We start from the raw sequence: 16,417 nt of genomic DNA on the forward strand, positions 1-16,417 counted from the left end.
ATCGTTCAAAACTGGAGCTTTTCCTAACGTCTTTTAGGCGTTCTTTACAATTACGAGTGCAAATCGATTAGTGATATGTATTATTAAGATAGAGATATGTATTATATGGTTGCGATAAAAACCGCTATAAGGGGAATCAAAATATTTATTGAGATTTTGTATTGATACATTTATATCTGAAAAATGGAATACGGCATATGTGCATTGTTTCTTTACTACAGAAATGGATGGCGTATCTTAATAGTTGAAAAAGAAGGTTTCCTGAAAAGAAAAAAATACAGAGAGCTTTAATTTTCTTTTGACAAATGTACGTCACACAAAAATTATATTTTGAATATTATACTGAACTGAAAATTTTTTATAATTATTTCATGCTTTTGAAATAAATCCTTTTTGAATTTCATAAAAAAACTCTTTGACAAACAAATTTAGCCTTTATTTGAAATACATTTTTTTGGGGGGTTTAGCTATATTAAAATATACTAATTTTTTTATTTTAAAACCTTTTACCAAATAAAAAAAGTTACAAATAAGAGACGAAATGAGGAACATATAAGAATGTTTACAGTAAAATTCTATGCTAAAAAAAATCGGGACATAAATGTTAATTTTTGAGCATATTTTTGGTAATTTTTCATGCGTTTCTATAAGATGAATATCAACATATTTTCTAATAGAAACTCAGTATAACACTCAATATAACAAAGTTTGGCATAGGGACTCTCTCAGAGAAGAAGAATTTTTGTTAAATTAATTTGCTCTTTATTAATCAATACACTGTACACAATAAAAATTTTTATTAGAAAAATCTATGATTAGACTAATGTTTTACCTCAAAAAATTTATTTCATGCTTATTGCATTTCTCAGACTACTGTTCTTATTTTAAACTGCGACATGCATCACGTGTCACACTGCTGTCGTTAGTACAGCTCATTTTACTGCTTTAAATGAATCGTGGAAGTTCATTTTTATTTGTGCTACTTTCGATTTATCAATTCAAGTTACATTTTCCTTCTAACTCTAAAGTGAAATTTTAAGTTCTTCAAAAATAACAATGAACAGAATAGAATATATTAATTCAAGAACAAAGCTGATATATATATTACACGATTTTTTCAGTTAATAATAAAATTATCATTTTTGATTAATATATTGTAACATTACATAAATATAAAAGACTACGCATTTACATGCTTATTAGTATTAAATAAAATATTATTTGACAAATCAGCCATCAAGCACTATTAGTCTGATAACAGAGCATCATATGAATTTGTAATATATTGGTGTATTTCGTGATTTCTTGGCATTAAAATGTGAGTTAATATTCTATTATTAATTTAATAAATACAAATAAAATTGATTTTTTCCGCAATTCAAATGCATCCAGTATTTTGTTTTCGTAAAAGAAAAGCAATTATTGATTAAAATAAATTTATAAAATTGGTATGGGGTTTGTCAATATAAGAAATTCATTGCATCTGTTCAAAACGATATTAACTAAAAAAGTAATACAGTAATACTTACGATATTTTTTTCTATTTCCATGCACTTCCTTTATTAGTTCCGAATCCAGGTCTCAAACCAAAACCTCCTCCGCCAATGCCAAATCCTCCTCCAAATCCACCTTTTCCTCCGAAGTTTCCAAATCCTCCACCAAAATTTCCAAATCCTCCTTTTCCACCAAATCCTCCAAAATTATTTCCTACTAAACCTTTTGGTCTCCATCCTAGACCTCCTCCGATGTTGAATCCTCCTCCACCAATACCGAGATCACCGAATGTATTATGACCTCCGAATCCTCCAAAGCCTCCTTTTCCACCAAATCCGCCTCCTTGTCCTCCAATTTTAAGACCATCAACGGGAACAACAAGAGCTAATCCAGCATTGTTACCATGGTTTCCTAGTCCAGCTCCACCTCCGAATCCTCCGTTTAAAATATCTATTCCACCTTTACCTAGCTGACCACCATCACCTCCACCTCCAATGAATCCGCAAAGACAAACTTGAAATGTAGCCATGGCAAATATTATTCCCTGAAAGAAGCGTGTAATAGACATTGACATTAAAAAGAAACAACCGAATTGTCAGAATCAGATTAATGAAAATGTACTTTCAAGAGGATATACAAATATTTCATATCGTTTCAGAGATGAAGATGTAACAAAGTACACCAATTTACTAATGCCATAAAACTGAAAAACTGGTGGGTGTCATTTCAATGAATAAATGAGCATAAAATATTAAAGAAGAATAAAATGTAAAATAAAATATAAAGAGCGTAAAATATAAGAAATCTTATTCAGCATAATGATTATAATTATTCGTGTTCAATGTATAAAAATGAAGTTTCAGATTCGGTGAACCATTTTTTAATAAATTTACGGTGATTGATTGTTATGGTATTTTGTAATCATTTTTAAAATGTTATATAAAATTTTATTTCAGAAAGAGGGTGATCTCTAATTATTCAAGAACGTTTATTTTATTTAAATATTCTACTCGTGCTTGAATTGCAACAAATAATCATATTGATGTATTTAAAGGATATATAATCAGTCTTCGTTTAAGTATTGATACTTACCTTAACTTTAAAGTGGGTGGAAGCTACTCAAAATCTATTTGGGGACGATGCTCGTAACTTGGAGTCACGGTCTTATGACAAGGGTGATATGGGGTCTCAAACTCGAAACTATCTAATCTAAATTCTATATTAGCTAGATACTTTGTCCTTCCTTAACGTGAAACAGAATTATTAAGAAAATTAGTTCCGTCATATTTTATTTAAAACACAAATATTCCACAAATTCATTTATTAAAGATGAAAGTAAGTAATTATTTCGCTTTCTGTTACATTGATTTGCTTTTCTATTTATTTCTATAGATATAAATTATCTTATCATTAGAATGTTCGATAGAAGGTTCGCTTATAATACATTCGCATTTATTGAAAGCTCATTTATTGGCGTAGAGAATCGCTTTCAAAAAGAACAAATTCAAGTCTTCTGAACTTCCGAAAGAAAAATGCGAGCATCCATTTTGTATTATAAAAGTTATGCTTTAGCTGAAAATATTTATTTTCTTAAAAAAAGAAAAATGAGAGTTGTAAATAACCCCATTTATAATTATTATGTAACTAACATTCGCATAAATCTTATGAATTTGTGGTGTGTTGTTGTCAGTAGTACAAAAGCTAACTATCTTTTCTTGATAATTGATTTTTTTGTGCTAAATGTTTTTATACTAAATGAATTGTTTTGCTTAAGAGCGATAATTTCAGTATAAGTTGTTGAAACAGGTAAATGTCTTCTTTGTTCAAGTTTCTGAAAATCAAATTAATCAGATAAAATGAATAATTTTACTCCTCCATCACTATAAATTAAAAAATTATGTTGAAAAATAATCAATTTTTATCTCAAAAACTAACATAGCGTCATTTTCTCATTATTGTATCATTCAGCAGTCAGAAAATGCATTTTTAATAAATTCACTTTAATTTATTTAATTAATTCAAAATTAACTTTAAAAAATGATATCTTCATAAAGAATCCGTTTCCTTAAAAACGACACAAATAATTCGTTTCTTAACTAACTATTATATATATTTGATTACTTCTTGTTTCAAAAACACAGATATTGGTTTTTCCACGGTGAAAAAGATTTAAAATTCCATTTCAAAACTTTCATTGTTTGTTTTAACATCCATAGAAGTTTTACCACACACAGAAAACAGAATTTAAGACTATTAAAGGTGCGTTACTATTTTAAAAAACTCTAAAACATTCTTTACATCATATGATACCTGAATTTTTTTAAAAATTCAGGTATCATATGATGTAAAGTAAAAACGCATATGACAATACTCAGTCCAGCATTATACTCTTTTCTTTTTCTGTTATAATTAAAACTTTAAAAAGTCTTTTCCGAATTGAAACTATGTAATATTTTTCTTATATATCCATTAAATGAAATTGCTGCTTACTGATAAAAGCACTAAATGTGTTATACTTCATTACAAAGACCCACAAATTTGAAAAGGTAATCAGTCTGATTTTATATTAATAAATGTATAGAACAGAAAGCAGAACATACACGTGAATTGAGAATCTTAACAATTTCTTTAACATATACTTTTATTTAACTTGATTTGTTCCATGACTGTGAATGTTGAATTTTGCTATCGATTTTCATTCGTTTCCTAGAGTGATAGTAATTTCGATAGTTTACAGACTTACATATTTTCAATGACATTAAATTATTTTAATAAATATTAATTTATGAAAAAATTAAAATAATGCATTATTTTAATAAAATAAATTAATTACATTTTGAATCAACGCGAGTGATGCCAGTTAATAGCGAATTTGAGAAAAACTGATTTCAAGATCGCATAATATTTAGAATAAATTTTAAATTAAGATTAGAAAATAATTTATGCAAAAGAAACACTTTTTAGTAAACTATTAAAGATGCGCTTTTATTAAATTATTTTATTAAGTTGAATCAAAACTTGTCAGATAAATATGTAGAGACTTATAAGTTTTGGCAATTCACAATGAATAATTTATTTTAGTCAAATTTTCAAATCACCTAATTCACACTTTTATATTATCGAATAAATTAATTTTTGGTGGCTTTTGAAAAGAAAACACTTAAAATTATTCAAAGATGGACAAAGTTTTTCATTCAAAAATGTGATAAAGTTTTCTACAAATTTAATCCGTAAACTTAATTTAATTTTAGTATCTAAAAATTGTAACTACATTTTGTTTTTCTCAAAGTAAAGCATAATATTCAAAACCTTAAAAGTTAGAAATACTAGAAATTTTTCTAAAATCAGGATTAAAATATTTTAGAAATGTATCGTTATTGATGTACTTACTTTAAGGTCCATAGTAAATTATAATCCAAGAGGAATATCGATGAGAAGATCTACTGTGACAGTTTTAAAACTTCGACGACTGGATATGGCATACAGTCAACAGTACCCTTATATATCTTCCTCCTGCTTCTGAAATACAAACAATATCTAAATTTCTTTTTATTTCAAGAGGCGTGTTTTGAGAGCCATTCTATGTGTTCTGTATGGAATAACTCATGTGAGAAAAACGAACAATTTCTTTAAAAAGTGACAAAGACGAACCTAAAAATAATTCTTGAAACACGGGTATTATTCATTCCTCATTGGAAATAAAAGGATCTTATTTTACTGAGATGAGGTCTCTAACCTTATCAAAAAACCGTAAACCATAGGAAAATGTATGTCAGATTATCAGCGACCTGTTACATCTGTTTCTTTTGCTAAATAAGAATGACACTTCCGATATGTTCTTCATTTTTTACGAAGTCAGTACGTTAACAAAAAAATTCTCGTATATACAGTTACTTAAAAATAATTAAATATTATTTAATTGAGGATAATTAGCGCAAAAGTTATGAAAGAAAAAAAGTATGATAATTTTATTCTATAAATGAACTTTAATAAACAAATTAAAATGCATTTAAAGTATTTCAAAAAACTATCATTTCGTAAAAGGAAAAAACTCAATGCATATACTATCTCTTAAATTAAAAAGCTTCAAGTGGGGGAGGACTTCCTTTTCTTCCAAATTTTATGTAATCACTTAAAAAATTTATTTGTTCTGATTAATCATTGAATCTGATGTCCCCGATTAAATAGTAATTAAAATTTTTATGGAGAAGCAAGAGTATTTGGTTCTTAGTAGCGTTAAGAATATCTAATCATCTGAAATTTGTTCAATTTATCATGACTCTACACGCATTTCCGTTCACATTTCTTGGTAAATACCAATTTTAAACAGTGTGGGTATTTTTTCAATATTTTAGACTATATGCTATTGAAGTTTAACGAATAAATGTTTCATGGTACGAGCATGGAAGGCCGAGACTTTTAGCAGACATATCTGAAATTGGTTCTACTCCTTCGTCACACACTGAATTGGGTAGAGGAATATTATATCACATTTTTATTCTTAAATAGGTATCAAGGCTGAAGATGGCCTTAACTACTCCAGGTGTATTAACCCTTTGCACGCGGATGTCTTCTTACGCATCATTTTGACGTTTTATTTTATTTTATTTTCATTTTGGTTGTTAAAAATACTTACAGAGTGGTAAGAAGATGTAGATTAATCTTTCGGAGAAGTCCACCTTAAAATAATTACATATATTTATTTTTGGGACAATAATCAAGTCCTTGCATTAGGTAAGTAATCATGCATCCAATTACTTTTCTAAGTGCAAAGAATTAACAGAGAAGTATTGTTGAACCTTGCGAAAGATTTTATCAATAAATGCTAATGCTATTGATGAAATAAACTTGAAGTCAAGTGATAAAGTCCTTTTGTTGATTAAAATATAAATATTTTTCTATTAGTATATAAAATAAATGTCATAATAATGAGAAGTTAGTAGCAGATGCCCATTCGAAATGAAGTATTAGGATATAATAAGTTGTTGCATCAAGATTATATTTACGGTACGGTTTCGTTCAGCTCTTAAAAAATCGGGTTTTTAAATTAAAAACTTGCCGATTAGTTTTATTATGAATTGTCTATTACAGAGTGGTGATTAACAACCTACAAGTACCGTTATTTGAGCCGTTATTTGATCATTTGCTATGTTTGACACAGTTCTTCATTATTTATCGATTCACGCAGCTAAGTGAGAGAAAAAAACTAGGCGCCAATTTATTAGTTAAAATTATTAAATTATATAAATAAAACTTAAAATTTGAATATTTTTAAACTAAATGTTTTTTTTTCGTATTTTAATAATTTGGAATGAAAGTTATCCGATGTAATAATTTCCATTTGAAGTTCCAAAATGTAATGAACTGTAATTTTTGAAAAGTGATATATAAAATTGAAGAGTCTTGTAAATGACTAATATTATACCTAGTTAAATGTTTAAAATACCAAAATTTTAGATGGAACAATAAATCGAAAATCAAAAATGGAATAAAAATGCATTGAGAATAAAAAATAATGGATAAATCATCTTCAGTTACATCAATTTAAATTTTAATGTTTGTCAACAGGTATATTAAATTTAATGTTGACAAAACTGTAAACGAATGTAGTTATCCGCCACTACTTCTCAAAATATTGGATTGAATTTCTTATTATGACAATGAAATAATCTTTAATTTCAAGTAAATGTGACATTAAAACTAAAAAAGGAACAATTTGAAATTTTAAAAATGCAGTAATCCCTATAATTCGAGTCAATATTAAGGTGTAATTAAAAGAAAATTATATGAAATCAGAAAACATTGATATGGAAAAGAAACAGTTCTTTATATTACCATTATCTGTTTCTAAATCCAATTAAGTTTATTAAAAGAGGGTGAGACATATAACTTAAATCAGGATTAAGAATTTGATAAAAGCTCGCTAAAAGCAGCATGGATTGTTTAATATCAATGAAATGGTTACTTGCAGCTTTTGAAAATGTTTTACGTGCAAAATACATGAAAATATTTTTAAAGAAAAACTTTTAGTCAGCATTTCGCTTTAGATATAGTCATGTTTCCTTCCATTAAAAATCTTAAAATTTTTGAGCTTTTTCCAGAAATGAACAACAAAATCCCGTCTTCAAACCTCCCGACTGTCGTTTAATAGCATGTTTGATTTTTCTTCTATCCTTTCTCCCATCAAGAAACGATGCAACATGGTCAATGTGAGCGACTTTGCTTGTAGATGACGATAATAATATCAAGCTCTTAAAATTATACAGATTATCATAACATCTTTAAAACTAATATTATTGAAAATATTAATATTTGCTTTCTAAACTAGTATGAAAATCATTTTGTATTATAATTCTTTCAGAAATTATTGCCAAACGCAGCCTTAAACACCCAAATTTGGCCCAGTTTTTAAGTAATTCAAATTCGGACAAACTTTTGTTCATTAAATGGTAATGAATAGTAATTCCTTACGGCCCCTTTTCAGTGTTTGAAGTATACCTGAGCCAAATTTGGTAGTTCACGATTCAATGGTTTGTTTTTGAGACAGCCAACATACAGACTAACAGTCTATAATCTTCATTAGTAAAGATGTGACTAAAATTGATGTGTTGACCACTGCATCTGATAATCTGTGGTAATGAATTAAAATTATACAGTTATGTTATTACGAACTATTGAAGTCATTTCTAAATATTTTTGAGTTTTTCCTTTCACTTTTAGCTGGATTATAAAATTTACTCATAAATTCATATTTATACTATTATTATTTTTGGCTGGTAATCTGAAACCCAAAAAAAGAGACAGCTTCAATGAAATTGTTTTGCATCAAAGTTCTATAGATTTGTGAAAGTTAACAAATTCCTTAATTTAATATCATATTGCAGATGATGATTGATAGTATCTTATAATGTTTCCGACGTTCTTGCAGGTCTCATTGTGATACAGCAATATACATAAATATCATGTGAATTTAAATTTTTAACAAAATTTGACAACCATCAAAATTCTCTCAATATAGATTCTGTCTTTTAATCAAAGAACACGTGCAAATGCGTGATGAAATGTTTCAAGGACAAGAACAAACTGGTTCAATTAAAATGTAAACATAATCGAAAAAAAATGTTATAACAATTACGTTTTTAAATAAAACACTTTCTTCAAAATTATAAAATTAAAAAAAAAACTGTAAACATTTATTTTTCAATGTTTTATCGAATGGAAATATTTAGTCCCTTTTAGTAAAGTTCCTTTAGAACAAATTAATCGGTGTTACTAAAATCGTCGTTTCTTCAGCCATTTTTGAACACATAAGCATATTGGAATTGCGCAACTTCAATGAATGAATTTAATAAATTTATATGAAAAACAAACGTAATGTGGGTATATGATAATTAGTTTAATATAAAACACCATTTACTTTCCGGTAGACTTGGGAGATCTCTCAGATCTCCTGGGTATAATTTATGTTCGCTCTTGAAATCAATTGCCTATTGTAATTAACTCTTTTTAGTTATCTTCACGAGCCATTAAGTAACATAGAGTGCTAAATGTTCATTATCAATTGACCAGATTTTTAGAGGCGGGAAACGCTATTCTGATCTCACAGTAGCATCTCACAACAGTACCGTAACATTTTCCCATTTCCTTTATTTTTTATTTATTTGCATATTTTGTATTATATGCTGTCAATATCATTTAATATGAAAATTATTTGATTTGGATACTATTTTTCTGAAGTCTTAGTTATTGATACTTGTACATCGGATACAGAATAAATCCAGAAATATAAAGCAAGAAATTTAATAAAACGAAAGAGTCGACTTTATTGACAAAATAATCTTTCAAAAAATAGTCAATGGTGATTGTTCACACAATGCTAAAGATTGCCGGAATAAGTAGCAAAATTATATTTACTGGAATAGAAACAGAATAAAAGGCTTTTATTAATAAAATGGCTAAATCATTGCTGGTAGAGAACCGAGAAAGTTTGAGAAGCTTACATGTTACGACTCTGATGTTTAGAAATATAATAAAATATCCAGTTCTGCAAAATGTGGGAATTATAACTCCTTAAATACGCAGTGCAGCAACAATTATAATTGTTTTGAATCACAGGTACGCTACTCAGCCATTCTACAATAAAAGCTGCTAACACACAGACACAATGCAAACACACACACACACACAAACTCTTTCAAAGGAAAGTAGTTGTTGCTCATGACAACAAAAAAACGCAAATTGAAATTAACCTTAGCAATCAAATAAGGCTGAAAGTACTGTCTTTCAGGAAGACAAACCAAATTCAGTCAATCTTTTCATATATAATAATGGTTGAAGAAGATATTTTTGGCATGACTATAAAGTAGCAGAGTAGGATTTTGGCTTTTCAGGCCCTACCCATGCACATTATGAACCTTCTACCATCCTCTTCTAGTAATTGGAAAATTTAGTTTCACACTTCAACAGATTTTTAACTTAATCGATATGTTAATAATCTATATTAGTTATTTTATTTTTATAACTTTATGCAAATATTAAGCTTTTATTTCTTTTATACATGTATCTTGAAACTATAGTAACTATAAGAAAAAGTAATAATATTTATGAAAAATTAGCCTGATCATTAGTTAATGATTTTCTTACAAAACATAAGTATTAAAAATTATTAAGAAAGTTAATAAATGATTAATAAATTTCAAATAAACATATATATGTAAATTTATTATTTTACAAGACCTGTCATTTGGAATATAAGTTCATGAATAATCAATTTTTAATATATTATAAAAAAATGATTACTAAAATTTTAAGAATTCACTATATAAACATAATATATCCCTAATATTTTCATTTCAAATAAATTTATTTGATAAGTATTTCAATAACGCTTTTTAAACAAATTGCCAAATGGCTCTACTTGAATCTTTCATCCCTAGGTAGCCTTATAGTCTATCTATTCGGCAATCCGCTATTGTGTTTAAGACATTCGCTAGCCTCTTATCCTTTCATACTCTAATTATACCGCAAGGTTTATCTAATCATATATTAAGAAGCATCATATAAAAGGAAAATATGTTAAGGCAGAAAGATTCTTGATAAGACCCAGAGAGTAAACATTTGAAATTCCGATCTTTGCAGTGAACAGACCTCTTCCACAGAAAACACAATTTTAATGCAGCAAGTAAATAATCACAATAAACAAATTGAAACATATTTTTTTAATAAAACTCCATTAAAATGTTATAAATACAGCAAAAAATGGCAGTGAAATATTTAACAATCTTCAGTAAGACATAAAATACTATGGTGTTGAAATAGCTTTAAAATGCTCATTAGTTCGGGAAGAAAAATACACTTGAGCATTTCAAACCTTGACAAAAATTTTCGTGAAATGACATTCAGTAAAAAATACAAATACCGGTGATTTTTTTTCTTTACAAATATGGCACGAAAGACATCTCAATAATTACTGGCTATTTGTTGTTATAAGGTAGAAAATCCATTATCACACTTAATTTATTTCATTTTTTTTTTATATATTTTGAGATCACACAAAGCATGCTTGTCCAATACTAATGCCAAATTCTTGATTTTGTAAGCCAACATCTCGTGGTGCAATGTCAATAACAGGTAGCCTCTGAGGCTTTTCAGTGGAATAATGTAGCACAGTATAGGACCAATCATCATCTCTTTTCTGAAATTAAATGTAAAAAGCATATTAAAAATACAAAAATGAACAAATCTGCACAAAAAGTTAATAAAAAAACTCAGTGTATGTCCCCGAATCCAACATAAAAAATATTAAAGGCATTTTAACAACCTTTATAAAGTGTTTTATGTTATATGTACCTTCCTTCTCAAATAGAAAATCTGGCTAAAATATAATGTACAATTCCCAAAAAAACATTTTATGCACATTTTAGTTTCCTCAAGAGTGAATGTTGGATTACAAGATTCTATACATTAAACTATGTTTTATGTAAGAAAAATGTTCTAATTAACAGCATGGTATAAAAGCTATGTAAATAATAAATTAAATATTTTATTTCTAAAAATAATTGTATTAGCTATAAAAAAAGAAATGAAGTACTAATCAGAAAATTATTTTAATCACCTGGCAGCCATCAAATGAAGAGGTGTAGACAAAATGTTTATTTCCTTCAGCTGATAATTCAAGATCGTTGTATGCCATTAATCGAACAGCCCTTTTGAAGAATTTATGTTTAGCGTCATAATATGCAATAGAATTGCGACAATGATAAGTAATGTTCTGGGATGCCTTTTCACTCAAAAGTTGAAGGAATGTAAGCTGTCCATGATCGATCTTGTAGTGGAACTGTAAAATCAAAATGCATTATTAACATTCATAATTTGTATCCATCAAAGGAATTGATCATAAAAATAAGAATTAGGCATATACCGCAATGAAAGTCAATTTTTTATAAGAAAACAAAACATACTTTTCTTTTTTTTTTACATTTATAAAAAAAATGATGACTCAAAATTTTAAAAAGTAGAAATAAAAGAAAAACATACGGGTGATCCAGACTCCATTTCACTGAACCATGTTTTTTGTCCACGTCCTCGTACATGGCTTTCTCGTGGTATCTATAGAAAATATAAATAATTTTCTATCACATAAAACACATAAACATCACAAATGAAATAAAATCAATCAATAAAAAAATTTAAATATCTACATGAATTTTTATATACGTATTAATTTCAATCATAATATAACAGGGTATGACTAAAATTAATCATAAAATCCACAGGATAAGGTAAAAGTGAGTAAAAATACTAAAAATAATTAAAAAATTTAAAGAAATAATTCAAAATACAAACATACCACGCAGTAAAAACATCTTTTCAAAAGAATATTTGTTACTAAAATATTTTCGAAACGACGCTTCCTTTCCAAAATAATGGAATCTATTCCTATATAGGTACATTTAAAAAAGTGTATATCTAATTATGTTTATCAAACGATACAACAGATGGTAAGAATTATTTGATCGTCGTAAGAATAAAATTCACGGCTACACATGAATAAATTTTATTACAATTCCTCCTCTAATTATAAAAATTCTACAATGGCTGTTAAGTTATTTATATTTACAAGCAATATTGTTGGCTGAAACTTAATCGATATCGACATGTCTTCCTTTATTTTTATTTTAAGAACATTTTTAAACTTTATACAAAGGGTGAAAATATTTATACACAGTTCGAAGTTGGAAAGCAAAAATTCATATAAATGAATTGAAAATATTATATAACAGGCAATATACGAGCTAACATTTGTATCTTCATTGGTTGCCAAAATCGAAACACAAAGAAAAACCTAAAAAGCGAAATCGAACCACAAACAAAGTTGCCTAAAAATATTTTAAAATCTTCTTGATAAACAATAAGATATTGTAAATCTCTACACTATGTATGCTGCTATTTTACCTCATCAGGATCTGGTATTATACAAGTTTCTTTTGTCGCCATATTGCAGAAAACTTCAATAGCATCATTACGGTTGTTTCCATTAGGATCAATCCAATATTTCCCTTAAAAAAATAAAAAGAAAATTAAGAAATATATATAACCTGTAAAATATTGAATTCAGTATAAATCTTTGTAATAATAAAATATTAACTTGCCGAATAATTAAGGTCTAACTGTCATTCCATTATAGAACCATAAATGGTTAAAGTATACCAGTTGATAATAATAATCCTCAAATATCAGATCGTTGTTTTGCGGAAGGACATAGTTCCATAAAACATGCGCTCTATAATTTTTATTACTTTTTTTAATTTGTTCTTATCGCGCTCTTTTTCAGTGATTTTACGTCGCTTCGTGTGTTTCTTCTGTAAAGTTAAAATATTGCAAATTATTTTTCTTTCCCTTCTTCATGTACTAAAGCTCTGAAATTTAGTAATGCTATTGGTTTCTGATAATAATAGAACATTTTGATAATATTTGAGCTTTTATTTATCGCTTAATATATTAATTTAGATAAGAAATTGATTTCGCAGAGATTTCATAATATTCAAAATAATTGTAGATCGCCTCCAGAAATTGATTCCGAAAAATTAATTTTTAGATTTCATAATATTTATAAACATAAATTATGAAATATATAAAAGACTAAAAAGTAGAAAATAATAAAAAGTTTTCAAATTTTTAATTTTTTTTAATTTATAGACTGTGAAAGAACTGACATAGAAAGAGTAAAATATCAATGACAAACACATTGGTACTAGATAGTATATCCATAATTAGATAAAATATGAACATATACTTGTCATGTGAATGTGATGTCATACGAATAAATTCCATGGAAAAATTTTAAACTTCGGAGATGCTATTTAGAGTGGTTTTGTTATTTTTAATGATTTATAAAAAAAACTGTTATTCAGATTATCATAGTCGTTCATCAATATTTTTATGCATATTTGTAATAATTTGGATTTTGTTTCCTGGTATAAAAATGTTTAGTTTTACTACTTTTGTTGAGGTAATAGACAAATTGTAAATGATGATGACTAAAACACCATTTGTGATTCAGATGTATAATGCACGGTTTAGTATGAGTACATTAAAAAATCTTCCAGGAATTATTTATTTAAATGTTGATAAATAAGATATCAAACAAGAATCAAAAACTAAAAAGCAATTATCACTGTTTAATAAATTTACCACTTGGAAGATCAGGTTGTGCTTCGGCTAATTCTTTGCATGTCTTAGCAGGGAATTCTTTCTTTCCAGTTGGTTTTCGTGATTCTGCATAATCTTTCACCAGCTTTTCATAGAACTTAAATATTAGCTCTTTTTTCTCTTCATCTGAAGCAGATGTTAGATCTGGTTGATCACCGAAAAGAGGATCTGGTCCCTATAAAATATGTCAATCAAATTATCATACCATTTATGAACAAATACAGTTTAAATGAGAATGGATTCTAACATGACAGTTATTTAGTATGTTCAAAGTAAGTTTTCATGACAAATAAAAATAATAAAAAGCAGCTCACAATAAAAACAATGGTGAAGTAAATGTACATGGTACTCTAGGGGCATTTTTTCCCTTCTTCTCCTCCTCTTTGACCATAAAAAAATGGGGGGGGGGGAGGAATCAGCAGATAATTTTTTTATAGCCATAGATGGGCTCTTGGAATATGTGTATACCCTTACCCGCCAATTTTTACACCATTGGTATACATAATAAAATTATGTTATTAAATAAGGTTTAAGATTTAAAAAAGCCTAGAAAAATCTTATTTCACACAATTTTTAGTTACAAAAATTTGACGGTACATTTAAAAATAATTTTGAATTTCATCATAGAATATTTAATGTTGATATCAAACATTATTTACTTTTGTGCTATATTTATTAAAATTGTTTTCTTTCATGTTTAAAAACTAACTGAAGAAATAAAACAGAACAGCATTAAAAGATACAGCAAGAAGGAAATAATTTTTATTACCATATGAAATAAACAAAGTATAGTTAAGAAAAATGTGAACAAAAAATATTACCAAATAACTGTTGTTGAAAATATGAACTCAATTTAAGGAATTTTATAGCTAATATTTGTTTTCCCATCGAATACATAAAATTACCAAGTGAATACTTCTAACAGTTTCTTTTTAAATATATTTCAGACGGAAAATGAAAAGCACAGCAATTATGAAATAAGAATTGAAGCTTCAAATCTAAAAATTCAGAACATATTGAAAGACAAGATAAAAAACAGAAAATATTCCTCGTTTTCTAAAGAAAAGTACTTGTTCTTTAAACAATCATTTAGATGCAATTTATAACAATAAAATTGAGCAACACTAATAAATAAATATATTTAAAATGTTTGAAGAAAAAGATTGTTTATTAATTTGGCTCACTCATGTATTAGATTAATGTCCCATTTTGAAACCACACAACTGCTGTAAAATATGCAGATTGAATTAGTTTTAAAAATTTGCCGAATTTATCAAAATCTTTAAGTGAATTTTTAACCTGAACTTCATTTGAACTTCTAGTTGTTAAATTGACTTGCATTTCAAAAATGATTTCTCTCCGCATTTTAGATATTTTAGCAGAAGTGAGTAGAAATAAGTGCTCATTTATAAGTTTATAAATAAAATGTTATATGTAAAATATAAATAAAATGTAATTAAATGTAAATGTATAAATAATGTGTATCACTAGAAATTTGCTTGTATTTGTGACTAAAAAACTAACTGTGAACCTCAAGTCTGAGCATTCCAATAGATTGATAGCATTTAAAAAAAAAAAGATTTATAAACTAAGAATTACCTTAACTTGTCCCTGAGACATTAATGCGGCCAACGCAGCAGCATCATATTGGAAACCTGGCCCTGGTGGACCAGGAGGACCAGGTGGGCCTGTAAGACCAGGAGGTCCATCTCTTCCAGATTCACCTGTTGGACCTCTAGGTCCTGGTATTCCTAATATCCCTGGAGGCCCAGGATTTCCTGGATTGCCTGGAGGACCTTTAGGCCCAGCTGGACCCTACACATAATAAGTATGAATGAATTCAAAAATTATATATTACAAAATTGTATATTGTATATCAAAAGTAGTATAATAAGCATACCAACATGATTTAATAATGTATAACTTACTATCTAAATTCTAAAGAAAATACCTTAAAAAAGGAAAATGTCGAAATTTCTTTCATGTTTCCAAAATCTTTATGTTGACAGCTATCGTTGGACTGAATTAAAAACATACATTTTGAATTACTTAGCACTTACCTATTTGTGAAATAATGGAAATGTTAAGCATTCAATCAATGAAGACATCATTTATGATAATATTTTGTACAAGAATTTCTCATGTGAAGACGGAATTATTCTTAAATATCGGAATCTAGAGCACATTTAGTTTTTTCACAATGTATTTTCAA

At 27.5% G+C, this 16,417-nt stretch overlaps 2 protein-coding genes across 3 annotated transcripts in view; both read right to left on the minus strand.

Moving 5' to 3' along the window:
- Positions 1-224: 224 nt before the first annotated feature.
- Positions 225-4,958, minus strand: LOC129958074 (acanthoscurrin-2-like). Its single transcript, XM_056070244.1, has 3 exons — positions 4,885-4,958; positions 1,530-2,038; positions 225-261 (listed from the first exon to the last, which is right to left on the minus strand). The coding sequence occupies exons 1-2, from the start codon at positions 4,894-4,896 to the stop codon at positions 1,541-1,543; spliced, it is 510 nt and encodes a 169-aa protein (XP_055926219.1). The 5' UTR covers positions 4,897-4,958; the 3' UTR covers positions 225-261; positions 1,530-1,540.
- Positions 4,959-10,697: 5,739 nt separating this feature from the next.
- The window catches only part of LOC129958340 (collagen alpha-1(I) chain-like), an 84,261-nt gene continuing 78,541 nt past the window's right edge, over positions 10,698-16,417 (minus strand). For both annotated transcript variants that reach the window (XM_056070759.1, XM_056070758.1), the window contains 6 exons: positions 15,805-16,020; positions 14,188-14,380; positions 12,949-13,052; positions 12,031-12,102; positions 11,609-11,830; positions 10,698-11,188 (listed from right to left, as the gene is read on the minus strand). In XM_056070759.1, the coding sequence (XP_055926734.1) occupies positions 11,042-11,188; positions 11,609-11,830; positions 12,031-12,102; positions 12,949-13,052; positions 14,188-14,380; positions 15,805-16,020 (954 nt within the window). In that variant the 3' untranslated portion in view covers positions 10,698-11,041. The remainder of the gene's footprint in view (positions 11,189-11,608; positions 11,831-12,030; positions 12,103-12,948; positions 13,053-14,187; positions 14,381-15,804; positions 16,021-16,417) is intronic.

The sequence above is a fragment of the Argiope bruennichi genome, chromosome X1 (genome assembly GCF_947563725.1).
Source record: "Argiope bruennichi chromosome X1, qqArgBrue1.1, whole genome shotgun sequence".
NCBI lineage: Eukaryota > Metazoa > Arthropoda > Arachnida > Araneae > Araneidae > Argiope > Argiope bruennichi.